This window comes from Caretta caretta, chromosome 2 (assembly GCF_965140235.1).
Source record: "Caretta caretta isolate rCarCar2 chromosome 2, rCarCar1.hap1, whole genome shotgun sequence".
In the NCBI taxonomy this organism is placed as follows: domain Eukaryota; kingdom Metazoa; phylum Chordata; order Testudines; family Cheloniidae; genus Caretta; species Caretta caretta.
In genome coordinates this window covers 194,591,466-194,613,750 of record NC_134207.1, presented here as the reverse complement: position 1 = coordinate 194,613,750, position 22,285 = coordinate 194,591,466, and the positions used below count along the sequence as shown (strand labels likewise).

General features: G+C 44.2%; 1 protein-coding gene across 1 annotated transcript in view; it reads right to left on the bottom strand.

The window, feature by feature from the left end:
- The window catches only part of TRIM71 (tripartite motif containing 71), a 94,534-nt gene extending 72,455 nt beyond the window's left edge, over positions 1–22,079 (bottom strand). Inside the window, exon 1 of the mRNA XM_048838663.2 lies at positions 20,492–22,079. Coding sequence (XP_048694620.2) covers positions 20,492–21,367 — 876 coding nt within the window. The 5' untranslated portion in view covers positions 21,368–22,079. The remainder of the gene's footprint in view (positions 1–20,491) is intronic.
- Positions 22,080–22,285: the final 206 nt, after the last annotated feature.

Below are 22,285 nucleotides of genomic sequence, written 5' to 3'. Positions count from 1 at the left end.
AGAGAAGGTTACTTACTTACTTCATACTAACTGGAGTTCTTTGAGCTGTATGATTCCCCCGGGTGCTCACTGTGGGTGTGCACACACTTGAGACTGGAAACTCTTCAACAGCAGTGTCAGTTGTTGGTCCATGCCTGCACTCTTTTTGCATCCTTTTGCTCCCAACCAATGGCATAAGAGGCAGTGGGGAAGAATGACTTCCTTAAGTTCATTGAAGAAGAGGATGTAGTTAGAAATCCATTTTGAAAGTTTTTGGGAAGAGACTGCTTCCCCTTTCATTCTCTCAGCGACAGAGATAAATCGCCTCAGAGATCTTTGGAAGGGCTTTGTCCTGGTCAGATAGAAGGCTAGAGCTCTGCATACATCCAGGGAATGGAGGCTGCTGTCTTCACTACTACTATGAGGATTTTCTGTGAAAGAAAACGTAAGCCAGGTCTGTCACGAGGATCCCAAGCTCACCTGGTGATAGGGGTTAGGAAGGCGATCTTAAAAAACACGCTTATCGTTGTTTTGTTTGTTTAAAAGGGATCAGGAGGCCAAGGGCTCAAATGGAGGGGTCATAAGTGTCAACTGCACCAGGTTCAGGTCCCAGACAGGCGTAATGCCAACAAGAATGTTCTGATGATGCCTTTTAAGAACCTTACAGTTGTGGAATGGGTGAAAACTGACTAATTTTCCCACTGGCAGATAAAAGGGATTAATATTAATAGCTGATAAATGTACCTGCAGTGACCTGATGGATAGGCCCAGTGACTTCAAGGAGAGAAGACATTCTAGAATAGGAGGTTAGTGATGCTGCTGATGCCTATAGGGAGAACCTCTTCCACAAGGCATAGCACTTCCTTGTAGAGTATTTCCCCCAGTTGAGAAGATGGATTGAACCTCCTCTGAACAAGACAATTCCTTTGCCCATCCAAAAAAACTAGGCCTACCAGATGGAGGGACACCAGGTTGGGGTGGTTTGTTCTGCCTCCGTTCTGGGACAGTAGCCTCAGAAAGGGCTGTAAGTGTATGCATGGGTAAGAAGCCATCTAGAGGATAGTGAAGAACCAGAACTGCTTCTGCCACCATGGAAGCAGTAATCCTGATAGCACCATGACCTGCTTGACCTTCTGAAGGATACGAGGTAGCAGGGGAGTGGGAGGGAAGACGTACATGGACAAGTCCGGCCACTGCACTAGGAAGAAATCTCCTCTGGAATTGTGCCCAAGGTGTCCCAAGAGCAATAGGCCAGGCATTTCCTATTTCCCTGGGTTGCAAAGACGTCCCATAATTGTAATGCCCACTGCCCAAAAATTCTGCTGGACCACCACAAGAACAGAGCTCTCATTTGAGCGCCTCATGAAAGTGTCTGCAGAGGTGGTCTGTTACGGAGTTCACTGCAGAAAAGGGTTCTCTGATGCTGGACATGGAATTACAGAATTTCATTGCGTCTCTGCAGAGAGGGGTGGATCTTGCTGCCCCTTATTTGTTTATATAATCAGAACGGCCATACTGGGTCAGACCAAAAGGTCCATCTAGCCCAGTATCCTGTCTTCTGACAGTAGCCAATGTCAGGTGCTTCAGAGGGAATGAACAGAACAGGTAATCAAATGATCCCCTGTTACCCAGTCACAGTTTTCCACAAACAGAGGCTAGGGACACTTCAGAGCATGGTTTTGCATCCCTACCCATCCTGGTTATAACAAGCAAACAGTGGTCAAAATGTCTGACACTACCTGGACATGAGAGGACCTGATGAAGGGCAGAAATCTTGCTGTGCAAACTCTTGTGCAGCCAGGAACCCTGAGCTGTATGGTTGTCCAGGTGTACTCCCCAACCCATGTCATCCGTCATTATAGGTCATCCGTCATGTCTTTATAGGTGGAATAGGAACAAAAGGAACCCCTATGCAGACATTGTCCTTTATTTCCCCTCAGATGAATGATTGACAGATGTTACAAGACCTGTTTATCCAGAGGGGTCTCTGCTTGGAGCCCAGACCTTTCTCAGCCATGCCTAGAGGCACTGGAGACAGTGCCTTGCAAAGGGGGTCAGTGCATCAGGCCATGTGGCTCAATGAGACCAAACTCTCATTGAGGGCTGAGTTCAAGTTGAGTAGTGAGGTCACTCATGGGGAGGAATCTGTTGAGGCTGGTATGCCGTGGCTCAATTGAGAACAGATTCACACCAAATAAATTCTATAAAACTCTTGGGTTAAAGTGGACTTTTCTGGATTTATCTGGAGTCCCAAGGAGTGAAACAGGTCAAGAAAGGAGGAGACTTCTGATAGGACCACCCCCTGAAGAGCCAGTCATCTAAGGAAATATTGGTTTGCATTGTCAGAGCTGGTGCTTTGCTACCAGAGCAAGAACCTTTGGCAAGACGCTTGGGGCAGTTGATAGGCTGAAGGGCAACACTGTATTGGAAGGGCTCTAGGCCTACCATAAAACAGAAGAATCTCCTGTGTACTGGGCGAGTATCCTCCAAACCAAGGACTGCATACCAATTGCCTTCATTCAGGGAAGGGATTATAGCAGCCAGGGTAAGCATCCTGAATCTTGATGATGGATGAAGATATCCAGCTGCTAGGTCCAGGATAGGTCTCCAGACCCCCTTCCTTTTGGGGATTAGGATGTATTTGAATTAAGGGTCCTTCTACCTGTGTTGAGGCTATATGTGGTCTATTGCTCACAACTGTATCAGGGAGCCCACCTCCTGTTTGGGAATCCTCTCATGAGTGGGGTCCCTGAAGAGGGACAGGCAAGGGAGTTTTGGAGAAAGGGAAGACAGGAATTTGATTGTGTAGCCGATTGAAATAAATGTACAAGACCTCTCTATCTGAAGTTATATGCTGCCACACTGGAAGAAAACGGATCAAGCAGACACCAAAGGTGACGGGGGAAGACTGGTTGTGCAAGGACTGGTTGATGGCTCAAGTGCCCTGTCAAAATGCCTTCTTGAGAGGTGCCTGGGGTCTGAAGAGGGGATTGTGATGGTGTGAGATGTCTGTCATATCCTTGGGGGCTGGTCAGTACCTACGAGGTGGCAGCTTAGAATGTTTCCTGCAAGGTGCCAGGGTGCATGTTCCCAAGGAGCAGAGCATGGCATCGGAGTCCTTGAGGGAGTGAAGCTACGCAGTCTTTTCACTAAACAGGCTGTTACTCTCTAAGGGGAGATCTTCAACTGTCGCATGGACCAAGGGAGCGGACCTGGACTGGTACAGCCTGTGTCATTCCATTACAGCCTGGACCATGAGGTAGCTCAGGCTAGAGTGAGAGAACAAGAATTCAGTCCCTTTGGAGGGCACAGAGTACTTCTCAGCCCTCTTTAGTGACAGGGCACAGGTAGCTGATGTGTGCCAAACAGCTTTAGCAAGCTCCCATATGGGCTCATTGACTGTGAGCACCACTTTAGAAGAGCCAGAGTGTGGAGAATGTCTAGAAGCTTATCCGTGGGAGGATCCTGAACCTTTCCCAATGGGATCTGGAGGGTTTCTATAACCCTCCTCAGGAGTTCCTGGCCTATCATCTGTGGGAGAGGTGAGACGGATGCCACCGCCTCACCCGAAAATGAAGATGCTGTCAGTGAATTGGACAATACCAACTGTTCCTGTTAAGCAACAGGTGGCTGAGACTCCTCCCTTGGAGGTGATCTCTGGATGACAGTGCCCAGGGTCCTCATAGTCTGGGTTCCACATGTATGGATTCCATGGTCCCACAAATGGCCAGGGGGTAGGTATATAAGGGAACAGATACTGACCCCAGCAGGGTACCATTGATCCCTAACCCCATTGTATGGGTCATAGTAGGACTTCCAGACCCTCCTGGAGTTCTCTGTCTGGGCTGATGATGTCTTGTGTTTGGGCTGCAGGGGAAGCCACTGGCACTGTGTTAGTAGGGCACACTGGGGGTGAGGAGGGAAGAATTTACTGCCAGATAGCTGGGGTAAGTCCGAGAGGAAATATGTACGGTTTGTGTACATGCAGCCTAGTGCAATTAAAACCTGGTCCATGACTGAAGCTTTTAAGTACAGTAAATACAAACAAGGGGCAGGGGGGTTAATATACTCAGCAAATTTTTCCAGTCATTCGCTCATGCAAGGAGATGACACAGAAGTAACTTAAAGTAGTCAGTAAAGATCAAGTAGACTTTCTGCTGATTTCTGATCCCATAAAGAAATATGCTTCCCCAATAAATTAAAAAAAAAAATGCTGACACAAAAATGGAAGCTGTGGCTCCTTCGTCCAAAAATTTCAGTATAGTTGAGTCATTTAATCCCTTCTCCTGGCCTACGGGACTAGGTTTCAATGTGGGGGATGGGGAGAAGAGGTGAACGAGAGGAAGGAAACTATAGTTTGGTACCTTTAAGTTTTATTTTAGATAAGCAATCGCAGCAAGAAAAATGTTTTCTTGCTCAGAGACATTGGTCAGTTAATTTCAGTTTGCTGTCCGAATCCTGCACTTTATCTTTTTTCCCCACCCTGTCTTCCAACTTTGCATGTTTAGCAGAGATTCCCCCAGCCTTAGTTCTGCAGTTGCTCCCTTTGCTCCCCAATGAGTAAATGTAACAGGGGAGAACTGGCTAGGAAAATTAGGCCAGTCCAGAAGAAAGCAAACTAACAGTGGTTCTCAAACTTTTGTACTGGTGACCCCTTTCACACAGCAAGCCTTTGAGTGTGACCCCCCCCCAATAAATTAAAAACACTTTTTAATGTATTTAACACCATTATAAATGCTGGAGGCAAAGTGGGGTTTGGGGTGGAGGCTGACAGCTCACGATCCCCCAGGTAATAACCTTGCGACCCCCTGTTTGAGAACCCCAGGATTACACTATAGATTTAAGCATTGACACTAGTTTTTACAAAATGAAGCTTTTTGTGAGTCACTATATTTGACTTGGAGATGCCAGAGCTAAATGTAGGTTCTCAAGAAATGTATTGTTTACTAATGTCTTAGGTCTTGGTTCTAGCTGTGTTGCTCTGTATAAGTATGGGCTTGAAGCAACAGCTGGAATCACATTTGTAATGAAATAAAGCTAGAAAGCAGTTTTGACACCGTGAATGACCTCCAAATCAAACAGACTATAACAAACAGAAGGGTCCATTTAATACAATGCAGTATGCAATTACCCTGCCACATGCATGATTAATGAACAGAATTGTGATATGAAAACAAGGATATTCATTAGTCTAATTGTTTAAGCCTAGTTCAAAGTGTAATACATTTTTCATTTTGATGGCAACATTAAGCTTATTATATATACACACACACACACACACGTATATGGTTCCCCCTTTCTTACCCCAAAAAGGTATACAGCTCTTAAGTGGGGCTTCATCAAGGAACATAAAGTCAGAATACCAGTATATATTGTGAGCAATCTCACATCACTGGCCATCATGGACATGACACAATGATGAAAGAAGAGTCTTTGGAACCAGTCCAAACCCTTGTGTACAGCATGTCGCTGCAAACTAAGTATTATTTAGGTTGTACATGTTGAACTCACCAATATGCAGCCAATGCCACAAGGCCCATACCAAGATGAACAACGGGGTCTATGTTCCTTATACTTATCCTGCCACAGAATAGTGAGCAGAATCTGTCTCATCAGAAGCTCTCATTTACAAAATTAAACTTTCTAGCCCAAGAACATAACTTTCAGACTGTGACTGCTGCTATCCCATCTGCTCATGTCTATAAATTACCTCTTGGAATATTGTTTTAGTCTTAGCCTACTCCCATTCAGTTTAACTCTGAAGTCTAATGATGACAATATAAAATATCAGCACTGAATTATCTGACTGCTAAGCATTTTATCAGACATACAGCCATTGTTCTTAATCTTTTTCAGACTGACAGAGAATCCATGAGAGACCGTGATGGGTGGCTGATTGTTGCCAATGATTGCTAGAATAGGGAACTAGGAGTTCAACCTCCAAAAGATCTCAAGTCACCTCTGCCCACAAGGAAGGAAGGTAGATGAATTCCTTCTCCAGTGAGATTAATAGTTTTTCCTGGTTAAGCCTCATCTAAAGATTCTCAATTCAAGAATTTTTGACTCATCTTTGCTACAAACATGGCTATCTTCTTTTACATATTCTGCTGACTGAACTTTCTCTGAAGCAGTCTATTTTGTTTCAGACTACTTACAATTCAGGGAACAAATGACCAGATTTTCAAAGGCATTTTAGGTGTCTAAAGAGGCAGATGGGATTTTCAGAAGCACATACAAGTGTAACTCACATTGGCTTTAGGCACTTTTTAAAGTCCCACTTATCCATATCTTTAGGCACCTGTCATAAATATAAAGGGAAGGGTAAACACCTTTAAATCCCTCCTGGCCAGAGGAAAAATCCTTTCACCTGTAAAGGGTTAAGAAGCTAGGATAACCTCGCTGCCACCTGACCAAAATGACCAATGAGCAGACAAGATACTTTCAAAGCTGGAGGGAGGGGAGAAACAAAGGCTGTCTCTGTCGGTGTTGCTTTTGCCAGGACCAGAGCAGGAATGCAGGTCAGAACTTCTGTAAAGGGCTAATAAGCAATCTAGTTAGATATGCATTAGATTCTGTTTTGTTTAAATGGCTGATAAAATAAGTTGTGCTGAATGGAATATATATTCCTGTTTTTGTGTCTTTTCGTAACTTAAGGTTTTGCCTAGAGGGATTCTCTATGTTTTGAATCTGATTATCCTGTAAGGTATTTACCATCCTGATTTTTACAGAGGTGATTCTTTTACTTTTTCTTCAATTAAAATTCTTCTTTTAAGAATCTGATTGCTTTTTCATTGTTCTTAAGATCCAAGGATTTGGGTCTGTGTTCACCTATGCAAATTGGTGAGGATTTTCATCAAGCCTTCCCCAGGAAAGGGGGTGTAGGCTTTGGGGGGGAAAGATGTTTCCAAGTTGGCTCTTCCCCCATTATATATTTGTTAGACGCTTGGTGGTGGCAGCGATGAAGTCCAAGGTCAAAAGGTAAAATAGTTTGTACCTTGGGGAAGTTTTAACCTAAGCTGGTAAAAATAAGCTTTAAGCGGGTTTTCATGCAGGTCCCCACATCTGTACCCTAGAGTTCAGGGTGGGGGGAAGGAACCTTGACAGCACCTAAATACCTTTGAAAAATCTAACTCGGTCACTACATCCTGCTGTTTGGTATGGTTGGTCTCACTACTATAGTAAGCCCTGTAATGGATACAGTTTGAAGATGAAATATTGCTCATTTTCGTAGATAATGACAATTAGCACCTATGAGACCTGTGTGAAGCCTTCCCCAAGCAAATGAGCTTGCCTGCAGCCATTCATCAGCACCTCTCTACACTGAGGGTATTCTACACTGCAATAAAAAACAAAAAACAAAACAAAACAAACCACACATAACCCTGTGGCTGGCCCATACCAGCTGACTCAGGCTGCCTGTTTGCACTGTAGGCTTCGGGTCTCAGGCTGCAGCCCGAGCTCAGGGACCCTCCCAGTTTGCAAGGTTCTAGAACCTGGGCTCCAGCCTGAACCCAGAAGTCTACACTGCAATTAAAGAACCCAACTTCCACAAGCCTCAGTCAGCTGGCAAGGGCCAGCTGCAGGTGTCTAACTGCAGTGTAGAAATACCCTAAGAATCTCTGTATAGTCCCTGAAAAGGAAACCAGTAGCTAATGAGTCAGGAAAAAGAAAAGCCACCACAAACTAAATATGGCCAACTCACATAAATCCACATAGGGACATATAAGATGGAGATTAGAATAGATGATCTGAAGGTCTAACAAAGGAGATACATTGTGCTGCTTCTTAGTGAAGGTTTGTCAATAGCCACCACCTTTGAATTTCAATGGCTCTGTCACATAGGCAAACACTTACTACAAAGGAAAGCAAAAATAGTCAAGTATTAGGACACTTGTAATCATTCCTATTTAAAATTAGATTGGCGCCAACCTTGGACTAAGGCAGTTTCAAAGCTCTCATGGTTCAGTAGTTATTTTGCATTGTTTCTTGTAGTTACTGCTGTTTTCAGACTGATTCCTTACTATCAGGGGCAGCATCCATGCCTAGCTCCAACAGAACTTCTCTGCCTCTACTCAACGGTTTATGTTACATGGCCTCCCAAGGGTTTACAGTCTCAGAGATGTTGTTTTTAATTGCATTTGTGACGCCAAACCCCTTGCGCTTTTGTCATGTTGCAGTTTGTTTCCAATAAATGTGTCAACAAATCTGGTATCTGCTATTTGTTTGCCTTTGTATTCAGTCTTTGTGCTTTAGTATTTTTTAAGTTAGGTGCACTTCAGTTTTCATTGCTTGCCAACGCTCTAATTTGAGAGGCACAATTTTTATCAGCGCTACAATGCCCATCGCTCTCTTGAGTTGCATTGGGGTCGCATCCATTTGTGGTTTAAATTTTGGCCCGGTTATCCATTGGAACGAATAATTTAGCTTCCACTTTGTTCATCTACTCCCACAACTTAGCTCGATTACATAGATCTGTAGCATAAGGCTCAATGATCTAACTTGCCAGACAGTTTCTTGTAAAAAGCTGTGCCATTCCCGAGTGACATCCTTGATTCTGCTCTAATTTCTCTGCAGTAACATTTGCTCTTCAAAAACGCTTGGAAGCACTGGCCTCGGGGGAAAAGGAAGCAACCCCACCTATCCAACAAGACACTCCACTGCACATGCTTTCCCCTCTGGGGAGATGATGAGAGAACACATACACACGACAAATGTAGAGTCATGTTCCTTAATTCACTACTGGAAGCTCAGAGGCTACAGTGATGAGTAGGGCTCTACCATATTCATGGTCCACTTTGGTCAATTTAATGGTCATAGGATTTTAAAATTAGTAAATGTCATTATTTCAGGTTTCAGAGTAGCAGCCATGTTAGTCTGTATTTGCAAAAAGAAAAGGAGGACTTGTGGCACCTTAGAGACCAACCAATTTATTATGCTCAAATAAATTGGTTAGTCTCTAAGGTGCCACAAGAACTCCTTGTCATTATTTCAGATATTTAAATCTGAAATTTCATGGTGCTGTAGTTGTAGGGAGCCTGACCCAAAAAGTTGTTGTGGCAGGGTTTGCTAGGTTATTGTAAAGAGGGGTAGGGGTGTGTTGCGGTACTACTACGCTTACTTCTGCACTGCTGCTAGAAGTGGCGCTGCATTCAGAGCTAGGCAGCCGGAGAGAGGCAGCTGCTGGTCGGGGGCCCAGCTCTGAATGCAGTACCAGCAGCAGCACAGAAGTAAGGACGGTATTGTATGGTGTTGCCACCCTTACTTCTGCACTACTGCTGGCATGGCACTGCCTTCAAGGCTGGGGACCCGGCCAACAGCCGCCACTCTCCAGCCACCCAGCTCTGAAGGCAGTGCAGAAGCAAAGGTCACAATACCGTGATCCCCCTAAAGTAACTTTGCAACGCCCCTGCAACTCCCTTTTGGGTCAGGACCACCAATTTAAGAAACGCTGGTCTCCCCTATTAAATCTGTATAGTATAGTGTTAAAGCACACAAACGACCAGATTCACGATCCGGGACACGTTTTTCATGGCCGTGAATTTGGTAGGGCCCTATCAATGAGCATATTAAAAGTCAATATAGAATAGTTCTAACAAGTTCCCTTCCACAGTGAGGGATTCAGGTGGTTTCATTTGCTCGATTATTTGCAAGCATATAGTTTACTTCCAGTACCATGTAAAAGTTGCAACACAGAAGTGCTAGAAAATCTTTATCCTAACACCCTGCACCCAGTTACCCGACATGACATGGGTGAAGATCACAAAAATATTAAGCTTGTCCCATGACAGACCAATACTGACTAGTCCAGTGGCTACTCATAATCCATCCATACTACTAAACAGAATCATATTGTACGAAAACAATGTTAGTAGGTTCCTTGACATGATAGTAGGTTGTATTATGTAGTCATAATTTACTTTACAGCACCAAACAAATGGTTCTCTAGTGCAGCATATTCTAAAGATTCCTAGGGTGATGGAGTGTTCTGTCTTTTTTTTTTTTTAATAAATATTTATTTTCAGGAATTTTAAAGCTACTGGGGGGGGGGGGGGGGAATGTGAAGCTTTGTAGCTATAATTAACCTGCATAATAGTGTTAGATAGTAAAAAACTAAACATAAAGGGGTAAAAGTCTACTTGCATTAGCCAGTCATCCTAGTCAAAAATCCTAAAACTTTGCACATTCAAGAGCAGGGGGAAAAAACCCTGTAACAGTTCCTGCAGTTCATCAGCATGTGTGGGCATTGTATTTGAAAAGAGATAAGCAATGGATCTGGTAGAAAAGCAGTAACAGTAGGCTTGGAAGGATTACATATTTTTTAATTGGTACACATCAATCTCACTGTACACACAAACTGACAACAACCACCTTCCAACAATAATAAAACAGAAATTTAGGCAAAGTAAGAAAAACGCTGCTTCAGAACTTAGTCAAAATCCAGTGATGTAGACTTTTGAATTAGGCTGGTTAGAAATGGACTAGTGAATTAATCGTAAAATAGGTATGATTTGTTGAGTTTAGGATATTTACTTTGTATATTTTGTCATGTGGACAATTTGCATTATGATGTATGAAGTTTTAAGTTTTGGAATCTCAATGTCTATCATTAAATTGTCTGTCCCCTGCATAATTTCCTGCAACTGTGAATTTAAGAAAAATGTTTTAAAAATTGCTTAATAAGAAGCCTCTATTATCCATCAAATAATAAAAAAATATATATAATATTGCCAGGCCTACATAACAGCAACATAGAAAGCCATTTGAATATCATATACTCTTGACATTATGTAGGCTAGGAAAAAAGTGTTTTTTAAATTTATTTTAACTCAAGTAAAATTTGAAACAACTTAGCACCTAGTATAGGCATAGTTTAACATAAGCTAGCTGGTTGTAGTATGTCCTAGGGGGAGCCCAAGTTACACGACAACCAGCTAGCAAAAGTTTAAAAAGGCATTAAGCTGTTAATGTAGCAGATGCAGGTACATTTGAATTTTCTAGTTTGATATATATATAATATCAATCAGCCTTTAGAAAGGAAAACTGTAATGCAATACAAGATCTAACTGCTACAGCCAAAAAAAAAACAAAACACCCCTACCCCCCACAAAATCCACAGTTCTGACACCTCTTCATTTCTCTTTTGAAGAGAAGAAAAAGAATTGTAAAGGCATTTGAACTCACAGGTTCACAGACAATCACAGACATGAAGGTCGCTATCTTAAAACAAAAAAACTTCAAATCCAGACTCCAGCGAGAAACTGCTGAATTGGAATTCATTTGCAAATTGGATACTATTAATTTAGGCTTAAATAGAGACTGGGAGTGGCTAAGTCATTATGCAAGGTAGCCTATTTCCCCTTGTTTTTTCCTACCCACTCCCCCCCAGATGTTCTGGTTTAACTTGGATTTAAACTTGGAGAATGGTCAGTTTGGATGAGCTATTACCAGCAGGAGAGTGAGTTTGTGTGTGTATGGGGGGGAGGATGTGAGAAAACCTTGATCTATGCAGGAAATAGCCCGACTTGATTATGTAAAGAGTTGTCACTTTGGATGGGCTAGCACCAGCAGGAGAGTGAATTTGTGTGGGGGGGTGGAGGGTGAGAAAACCTGGATTTGTGCTGGAAATGGCCCACCTGTTGATCACTTTAGATAAGCTATTACCAGCAGGACAGTGGGGTGGGAGGAGGTATTGTTTCATGATTTCTGTGTGTATATAAAGTCTGCTGCAGTTTCCACGGTAAACATCTGATGAAGTGAGCTGTGGCTCACGAAAGCTCATGCTCAAATAAATTGGTTAGTCTCTAAGGTGCCACAAGTACTCCTTTTCTTTTTGCGAATACAGACTAACACGGCTGTTCCTCTGAAACAGGTTTTAATGTTAAATAGTACTGAAGCAGACAGGAGTTCTCAGTGTTGATATTACTGTTGCCAACTCCTTGCAAATTAACTGTGAGTCACACAGTTTTGGAGCCCATAGCAGCAGCTCTTGAGAAAATGCAAAAATCTCCTTTGTTCCAGTGATTTTCAGAGTTGGTTTGAAAACAGGGGTGCCCAGCTGTGGGCAAGAGACCCTCTGGAGGACCAGACCTGTCCTTGCCACTGCCCTGTTTTCATCCCTATGAAAGGAACAGAGGGTCATGGTAGCAGGAGAAAGGGAGGCGTGGAAGAGCCCAGGGAAACAAATTACACCTAGCTACTTGCAGTTATGATTGTTTAAATCAGAATACATTAATTTTATTTTATTGTCATTGTATAACTGATCAAAATATTTAAAAGACGTTTTACAAATACACTGAGATTTTTTAAAACAAAGATTCTAAATAATTATTGTGTTAAAAACAGTCATGGCACACTGAGGCCCAGACAGTAGATGACCCCTTAAATCTTATCCATGTACGCATCAGTTATGATGTCACCTGGCATTGTCCATCTAGCATAGGATATGTACTGCTAGCCATCACAAGCAACAGGATTTCTGAGAGTGCAGGAGTTGGTCTCCCCATGACAAGAGAAGTTCCAACCCCATGCGAAATTCAGCCCTGCTGGAAGCTGGCAGTCTCTCCCCTTTGCTTCCTCTTGGGAGAACAAACCAGCAGCTCAGCAGAGCTCCACTCCCTCTTCCCCTCCTTGGAGGGATGTGAACAGGACAGTGCCGCCTCCTCCTCCTCCCCTTCTGCACCCGAAGAACCCTAAGAGGAGCAGTGATCAGGCTGGGGACTGAACTGAGAAAGAATGGGGGACAGGATTAATTGCTGGGCAGGCAATGGGGGTGAGAGCTCCTTTAGCAGGGCCAAAAATCACCTTTCCCAATACACTTGTGAGAAGAGCAACACTAACTCTCTCGCATACACCCAACAGAATTTTTAAAAAATTCAAGAGACTAAAAAGCCCACAATATAATTTTAACAAAAGAAAATAAAAGCATGATTTTGGGGGTCTGACTCATGATTTTTGATCTCTTGAGATCTGCATAATTTCAGTATTGCCAGAGAAGCAAAATTTCAATATACACCAACGAGCAGCTTGTACATGCACACAATATGCATGTCTTCACTGTGTTTTTCGTGTAATCTATTACATACTCAGCAATTTATAGTTTAGTCTGCATATAATTTCTAGCCAGTGTTGCCAACTTCTAAAAAAGAGACAGACTAGGCTTTTTTTTTTTAATTAAAGAAAAACAAAAAACACACAACCACCAACACACAAAAAAGCACTTATCTAAACAGTTTCAGGGACTTTGAGTTTCTTCAAGTTTTGTTTCAGTGGAAACTGTCTGAAGTCATGCTTAATTAGGCAAATAAAGTAGTGATGTCAGAATTTACTGACACCAGAATAATAAGATTTCTAGTTTGTTTAGCCAAAAATGCTGTAGGAATGTTTGGGCAAAGATTGTATGGTGCTTGCTACCATAACAAGGAATGCAAACTGGTCACGTTAAACACCAAAAAACACTATTAGTAAAAAGTAAGAATCTCTGTGTGATGAAGCATAAAAGAGGAAAAACTACATGTTTAAAACAAAAACAATGAGGAGCATGCATCTGAAGAAGTGGGTTTTTTACCCATGAAACCTTATGCCCAAATAAATCGGTTAGTCTTTAAGGTGCCACCAGACTCCTCGTTGTTTTTGTGGATACAGACTAACACAGCTACCCCTCTGATGTTTAAAACACAAGATACATTTGAAGTCACTGTATGTTAGATATGAAAAGTTCGGGACCAGAGAAACTTCTGGAAGAATCAGCAAGCAATACACCAGTCCAATACATATCCATATAATCCTCAGAAACAGAGGATTCTTTCACTGTAATATCAGAGCACTATTTTGCATCAAACAAGTAAAATTTGTGCATTGTTACAAAAGCTAGATGGCTGAAGATATTTACTTCTACACTCCTAAAATGAAAAGGGTTTGCACTGCTCTAAACATGTGCACTGGGAGGACAGAGAATAGGCTACATAGTGTCCTGGTTTAATACTCTTCTAAATTAAAGTACGTATTGAGCAACAAAAACAATTCACCCCTAGTGGACTATAATCGTGTTATATAGACTATTTCTGTTCAGGACTAAGGGCATGTCTACACAGGAAGACAAGCCAAATTAACTCCAGGTGTGAATTTAAAAAACAACAAAACACTTGTGTGGATGCCCTCATTCAAAAGTAAGGTGGCCTTTGTGAATTATGCTGAAGTGAACTAAAATAACTTTCTTCTGAAAGAAAGTGTTCACACAGGAGTTTAAATGCGCTTAAAAGTCACATCTTTAGTAAATTTGGAGTAACTTCCTATGTAGAAAAGTCTGGGAAGAGAGTCTTAAAATAAAAAAAAAACATGATTGTTAGACTACAGAAAGTAAAGTGTTCAACTGCAAATTTAAAATAGGATCTTACTCAAAAAATCCATTTTTCTTTTATCAGAATCATATTGCTAAATTTGTTTTATTGCTTAAGGCACCTCTGATCATCGAAGAGTCAACATTGCAAAGACCTTGACTAAACTAGGCTTCCCCCTCTCTCCCCCTGCCCCCTGGTCCCATTTTCAAATGGAGCTGAGCCAGTGACAGCAACAAAGTCAGTAATAATGGGGACACTAATGTAGATGGCTCCTGGCAATTGATGATATTCTGTCTACACTAACGCGCCTATCATTACCAGCAACACAACTGAATTGGTGGTAGCAGGGATTGAAAATTTTGTGCATGAAAAAAAAACCCTGGTGTAGACACCCTTTAAGAGGGAGATGTGGTTACCATTTCATTCTGTGTTTCATGAGAATTGTTTAAGTGACAGTTAGTTAGCCCTCTGCAAATCCTAGGAGACAACGGAGAGCTCAAACATAACCAAGATCCTCATCTGAGGTGCAGAACTTTAACAACTGTCAATTATGTGAAAGAAAAATTAAAAGATCACTTAAATACCAGGCGAACTAAGGAATATCAGCTGGGCTCACTTGATACAGTTATCATTGGGACCCAAACTCTGAATCCCACAATGCCTTTTTAAAAGTTAGTTCTTGGAGTAGAGCCATGTTTAATAAAGATGCATCTGTGTGCAGCATTTACCATTACAGTAATGCTCAAAACTACTATTGCTAAGAAATTCTTCAAATTTCATATTGTAGATATTGTCAACAAACCCAGACACTAAATTTTGCTTAATATTAGGTTTTTACATAGCATCTTTCAGCCACAAATCTCAAGGCACTTTACAGAGCAAAGCACATTAAACCCCTACATGAACACTTTATTGTGAAAGAAAGTGGTTTTAGTTCACTTGTTTAGCTTAATTCACAAAGGCCACTTTACTTTTGAAAGAAGGCATCCACACAGGGATTTGATGCACTTTAAATTCACATCTGCAGTTAATTTGGCTTAACTTCCCATCTAGACAAGCCCTTAGTCCTGAACAGAAATAGTCTACATAAACAAGATTAAAGCCCAGTTTGCTTCATTTTTCTTAAGTGCAACATTATCATATTAAAACATTAAAGAAAATGGGGCTCTATGCAATTTTCAGTGTTGCCATAAAGTCTCACTGAATTGTCAATAACTAGAGCACTACCAAATTCAGGGTCCATTTTGGTCAATTTCACGATCATAGGATTTTTAAAATAATAAATTTCACGATTTCAGCTATTTAAACCTGAAATTTCACAGTGTTGTAACTCCTGACCCAAAAAGGAGTTGTGTGGGGGTCACAAGGATATTGTAGGGGGAGGCTGGTACTGCGACCCTTACTTCTGCACTGGAGCAGTGGTTGCTGGCCAGGAGTCCAGCTCTGAAGGCAGCACTACTGCCAGCAGCAGCACATAAGTAAGGGTACGGCTACGCTACTCGCCAGATTGGCGGGTAGTGATCGATCTATCGGGGATCAATTTATCGCATCTAGTGTAGACTCGATAAATCCCCGATCGCTCTGCCTTCGACTCCTGTACTCCACCGTGGCAAGAGGTGGAAGCAGAGTCAACGGGGGAGCGGTGGCAGTCGACCCTGCGCCATGAGGATGCGAGGTAAGTTGACCTAAGATACGCTGACTTCAGCTACGAGAATAGCATAGCTGAAGTCAACGTATCTTAGGCCGATTCCCCCCCGCCGCAAAAAAAGGGTAGACCAGGCCTAAGAATGGCATGATACAGTATTGCCACCCTTACTTTTATGCTACTGCCTGCAGTGCTGGGCCCTCAGTCAGCAGCTACTGCCCAACTGCCTTGCAATACCACGACACCCCTTCCTTTCCCACCCACCCCAAAGTAACCTTGCAATGCCCTTTTGGGGCAGGTCCCCCAGTTTGAGAAACACTGGACTCCACCTTGAAATCTGTATAGCATATGGTAAAAACACACAAGACCAGATTTCACAGTCCATGATGTGTTTTTCATGGCCATAAATTTGGTAGCGCCCTATCAATAACTTTGTATAGAAATAGTCATAGCATACAACACAGCTGTGTAGTCTGAGCATCAACAGTATACAGCAGAACAAAACCCAACTTATCTAAAGAGACCCTCCCAAACAGACTACAAGAAACTTCATGTATCTACAGTAAAAGGCTGAATGACTATGTTGATCCTGTTGTAACTTTAACTTCCAGTTCCAAGGAACCTGGGAACTTCAATTCTGAAGCTGTGAACAAGTAACTATCCATAACACTCACCTCTATCCTCTCCTAACATTAATGCACATGTACTTATGTTTTAAACTACTGTTAGAGCAAGAAGATTCCAAGCTGAAGCTGCCACTCCAGCCTTCCTTTGGAGTTTCTTGGCTTTTGTTAGTTACATTATTAGCTATTTGAATGAATATTTTCTTTTTAGTGGAGTGTTTAAATAGTGGCTCAGGGAAGGCTGTTTTTCCATTAGAGGCTCCTAAAAGTAAAAACCCCTCATTTAACAATGCATTTTGTTAACAAGATGACAATTCTCACCATTTCTCATCCACTCTTCCCCATGCAGTATAGTTTTGCTACCACAGATCTTTACTTCTTGGTCAGTTATGTTTCTGTAGAACAATTAGGAGGTTTCTGCCAGAGGATGGTCTTAGTATTTTCAAAGTACTTATTCATTTATCAGACACCAGATGTACATCAGTTAATATACCACCACCACTACGTGGCCATCAATTAGTACTTCAATAATGAAATGCTACAAATATATTACTAAATTTCACAGATCTATATTTGAAGCTGTAATGTAAATGAAACATTTGCCATTTTACAAAGAAGTCAGAGTGAAGTTTTATAGAAGAGGATGACCATCACAGGAGGAGCTCCATTGCTCATGTAATAAACTTTAAAAAGTACCCCAGAAAACGTTTTTATGTAGAAAACACATACATCTAAAATAAAAAGAAGAAGAATGCAAGATGGCTTACTCCTCCCTTGGAATTTAACCTGTATTAAGTGGGAGCTCCAGCTCCTGAACTGCCCTTAGCTGGTTGCTGGAGAGTACGGAGCACACACTTTGAAAACTGTAACACCACTCTTGTCATAGTCTTACTGCATGTGGTTGTGCTTTGGTAGGAAATTGTGACAAAGAACTTTAAGAACACTTAAAAGAGTGAATGAATTTCACTACAGTTATCACCAGACATCCAATAAGTCTGTTCTAAACTAAAGCACTATGGGCCAAATTTCCTTCCTTTAAAAATATCTGGCCCTTCATGCTGAACAAGTATTGTTTCAAAGGGTAATCGTCTACCCCATTCTGGATTTTACACTGATAGTTACATTTGTTATTTAGGACATCCACTAGTAGACAGAAGAATTTTGCAAGCACTACAGGAGGTCCAAGTGCTAATGAGGAGATTTTTGCATTTCCGCTCATTGTCCCTCCCCCTTCTCCAGAACATGCATGCCTTTCTAAAACACTCATTCTATTAAATTTAAATATTCTGTTCTTTGCTCCTCTAACAACCTTATCAAAAAGCTGAACTAGAAAACAAATCAATCAGAATTACATTGGCATAAAACTCTAGTAGCCTAGTTGTCGCTACAAAATAGAACTAACACTTCCTAATGCATCCAGTTTTTCAACCAACTGAAAAGATATTTATTCAGCAGCGTCCATGGAATTTTTTTGCACTCATTCAGTCTTCAGGCAGGGATCTTATCTCCAAAAGTAGTACAGAATCAACAAAAAAAATAACTAGAAGGGAGTAAATCATCCTGAACAATGAAGTTAATGGAAAATTCCACTGAGGCATCATGCTAAGCTCTAAAGAGGAAAGGGAAAGAGAGGAGTGCCATTTTCCAATTTTAAGTTAAGTCAGTCCAAACTGACACATTGTCACTATTTTAGGACAGACAGACATTTCAGCTATATGTTGAAAAATGTGTGTCTTCACAACTAACGTCTTTAAGAAACTATAGTCAAAAATAACTATATTATTTTAAAAAAATTAGTTTGGTAATATCAAAACTCCTTTGTAATACAAATATATAGCTATAATCTTAACCAGGAGTATGTAGACAAGTATGAACACATTTGCCAAAACTGATTACTTCCTTTGAAAGTTTATTTTTCCCGCTACATCATATTGTCTTCTTCCAACACCTTTTAATGGTTTTCTACTTCTACAATGGAGTATTCAGAGCATTGCTAATGCTACACCAATATCTTGTAGACAAGTCTGTCCTCTTTACTGTTAACACCATCAAAATGAATACTTAACTCCAGAAGTAAGATTCCTTACTGTCAGGACTTAAGTACAGTAAACTTGACTATCTAAATATTCTCTGGTTTCAGAATAGTCTGTATTCGCAAAAAGAAAAGGAGGACTTGTGGCACCTTAGAGACTAACAAATTTATTTGAGCATAAGCTTTCGTGAGCTACAGCTCACATTGCATCCGATGAAGTGAGCTGTAGCTCACGAAAGCTTATGCTCAAATAAATTTGTTAGTCTCTAAGGTGCCACAAGTCCTCCTTTTCTTTTTGTAATTGTTCTCTGCATTCCAACAAACCTCTTCAAATCTTTAAAAATACAGTTCTACATGTTATTTGGTTTTTAAACTTTTGAAAAAAGTATATAACGATTCCCCATCCCCTCAAGCCAGTTTACCATGTATTCCAAAATTTTGATCAGCTATAAACTTGAGATTCAGGGACTCTTTAAGACTGTTTCTAATTTCACTATATGTGCATTCAAGTTTTAGGGGAAATCCGTTACCCAAACTATTTAAGTCTATAAAAGTAGTTTGTGCTGTGGAAAGCATACATCCCTCCCCCCACAACCACCCCTCTTCTCCACAAAAAAGTAAATGAGACAAGGTGGGTGAGAGAGACCAACAGAAGTTGGCCCAATAAAACACTCTCACTCACCTTGTGTCTCTAATATCCTGGGACAGACAGGGCTACATATGCATATTTAACACACACACACACACAGAAAAGCTATACACATTCCCTATCTCACAGGTCTGACCAGAAGGCAGATTCACAATCATACTCTTTGTCTAGGTGTACTAATTTCTCCACCATAGAAAAACAAGAATTTAAAAAATGCACAACCATCTTTTGAAGTAAGCAATGAAACCCAATGACAATTTTTCACCTACAGTACTTTTTGGTTAGCAAAAATAGGTGTTAGATCTCTGAAGTCAATACTTCTTCCTCTGAAATATTTATATTTACAATACCAAGTGAACTGTTAAGAACACTGGTTGGTCTTCTAGCAGTGCAGAGCCAATGAAACAGTAAGTTTATAGATTAGTGCTCTTAGACAATCAAGAAAAAAAAAGAAACCACATTCATGGGGACAAGAAACAATCTCCAACTGAAACCAAATGGAAGTGGAAAAAGGTTTAGAACTCCTCTCTTCCTCCCTCCCTCCCCCCTTTGATTAAGGCAGGAGAGTGCAGTTGAGATGGGAAGCCTCCCAAACAGGACAGTCTGAAGCAAACCAGCACATTCTCCCTGCCAACCACTAAACCGGTTTCTGGGAAAGAACTTTTAAAAGCTTATCCGGCTTTCAGGCCCATTCGGAAGTGCTTGTTCTGAACGCAAATATCCTCTCCCAGGTTACCACAGCCAGCGTTACACAAAAGACACTCTGATGTTACACTTCTGTTTCTGACAGGAAAATTAAGACACGCTAACCAGCTCCCTCCCACCCCCTCGAATATTTCCGGCTCGATTTCCCAGGGCTATCAGCGATCGCTAGCCGAAGGGAGAGGACTCAAGAGGAGCCGCCGGCTGGGGCGAACAGAATCCAGGCACGGGCAGAGTAGCCGCCGCCAGCCCTCTCCGGGTGCAGGCGGCGGTAGCCTGGAGCCCCAGAAGGGCGAAGGGACTCCATGGCACCCGACGGGAAGAGCTGGGAGAAGGGGCCCGAGGCAGAAGGGCGAGCGGGCGTCAGCCCGGGGGGAGGCTTCTCAGGCGGGGGAGCGCGGACAGCTCCGGGAGCGGAGGGAGGTGGGGGACGGGGCGCGCGGGAAGGGGCAGCCCCGAGGGGAGTGAAATCCCGGCCGGCCGGCCGACGCCGGGGGGCGGAACTGGCGCGGGCGGGTTGCTCACCTCGTCGTCGTGGTGCTGGCAGTAGCTGGCCCGGTCCGGGAAGACGGAGGCGAGGATGCTGTAGGGCGTGGCGGGGTACGGCTGGCCCAGGGCGAGCGGGGCGGCCGGCCCGGGGGCGGCGGCGGCGGCGCCGGGCGCCCCGCCGAAGCGCTCGATGAAGTGGTCCTTGGTGAGGCGGACGCGCTGGTGCGCCCGCACGCAGTTGTCGCACAGGTGCTCCTGGCAGTCCAGGCAGCGGGAGCTGGCCGCGTTGCCCTCGTCGCAGGAGCTGCAGCGGGGCTCGCCCTGCCGGCTGTGCGGCCGCCGGAGCAGCAGCGAGGACGAGCCGCCCCCGCCGGAGGCTGACGGGGACTGGGCGGCCGCAGAGGCGGCGGCGGCGGCGGCGGCGGCGGCGGAGCCGCTGCCGGCCGGGCGGTGCTGCTGCTGCTGCTGCCGGGGGTGGTGGTGCCGGTTGTTGCCGCCGCCGCCGCCTCCCCCGCGGCCGTTGTTCTTCTGCTCCTCGGCGGCGGCGGCCGCCACCACCACCACGTCCAGCAGGTTGCTGAGGAGGAAGTTGGAGGAGGGCAGCGCGTCCATGCCCGAGGGCTCCGAGATCACCACCTTCTGGTCGCAGATGGGGCAGCGCAGCTTGAGCGCGTCCCCCGCGCCCGGGTGCTGGCGCTGCGCCTCCAGGCACTGGCGGCAGAAGGCGTGCAGGCAGGGCAGGACGTGCAGGCGGCGGGACGGGGCGCAGGACGAGCCGCCCGCCGAGGAGGAGTTGGAGGTCTGCGAGGAGGAGGAGGAGGTGGAGGAGTTGGAGGAGATGGGAGCCGGCGAGCCGCACATCTCCTTGCACAGCGGGCATAGCTGGAAGTCCGCCTCGGGAAACGAAGCCATTTGCAAGCGGCCTGGCTGCCGGGGGCGGGGGCACGAGCCGCGGGGTGCAAGCGCCTCAGCAGCAGGGACTCATGGAGGAGCCGGGTTGCAAATCGCCTGGCATCGATTATTAGTCGGTGTCTGCAGGAAGCCGGGTCCTCGGAGCGCCTCGCCCCCGGGGAAGGTGGGGGGCGCTGGGTGCGGTTGTCCCGTTCGCTGCTTGCCAGTGGAGTCCGCCTTCCCTACCCGTACTTAGCTTCCAATCCCGGTTCGCATTGGACAAATTGTATCGAGTCCCCAAAACTAGTCACTGGCTGACACAGAGTCTCTGCCTGTTTCCCCCGGGATGGGCAGTTCGACAACGTGGTTGGTGACTATGTTCTTCTTCAAGTGCATGGGCGCCACTCCTGTAATCTCCCTCCCCCCCAATCCAGTGTGAACTGGACCGAGCGCTGCGGGAGGTTCGGCTCCGATTTCCGCAGCAGCGGGAGAATAGCGTCGGGGGGTCTGCGGGGCAAGCCCCCCCCCGACCCTGAGGGGCTGCTGGGCGGCGAGGCAAAGGGCTTACAATTTAGCTCCTCTCGTTGGGGAGGGGGGGGGAAGAGGAAGGAGAGAAATATTTTGTTTCGGTTTTCCCCCTTTTGCGGCTCAGTCCAGCTCTAGGAGAGGCAGAGACACTGAAACACAGTGGACAAGCAGACTCCTCCGGCTCCAGTCCTCCCCCGCCGACGCCTGCTCCACCACCGCATGACTGGGGGATGGGGATGGAGGGCGGTGTTGGTGCCGGACCCCCCCCGCCCCGGGAGACACTCAGGCTGGCGGGATGCAATAAAGAGAGGCACCCAACACTGCAGCGAGATCGCTTCGATGCTCCGCGGCCCCGCTAAGCGCGTTCTCCCCAGCCCTGGATCGCTCCGAGCCGCTGCCCGCACGCTCCCC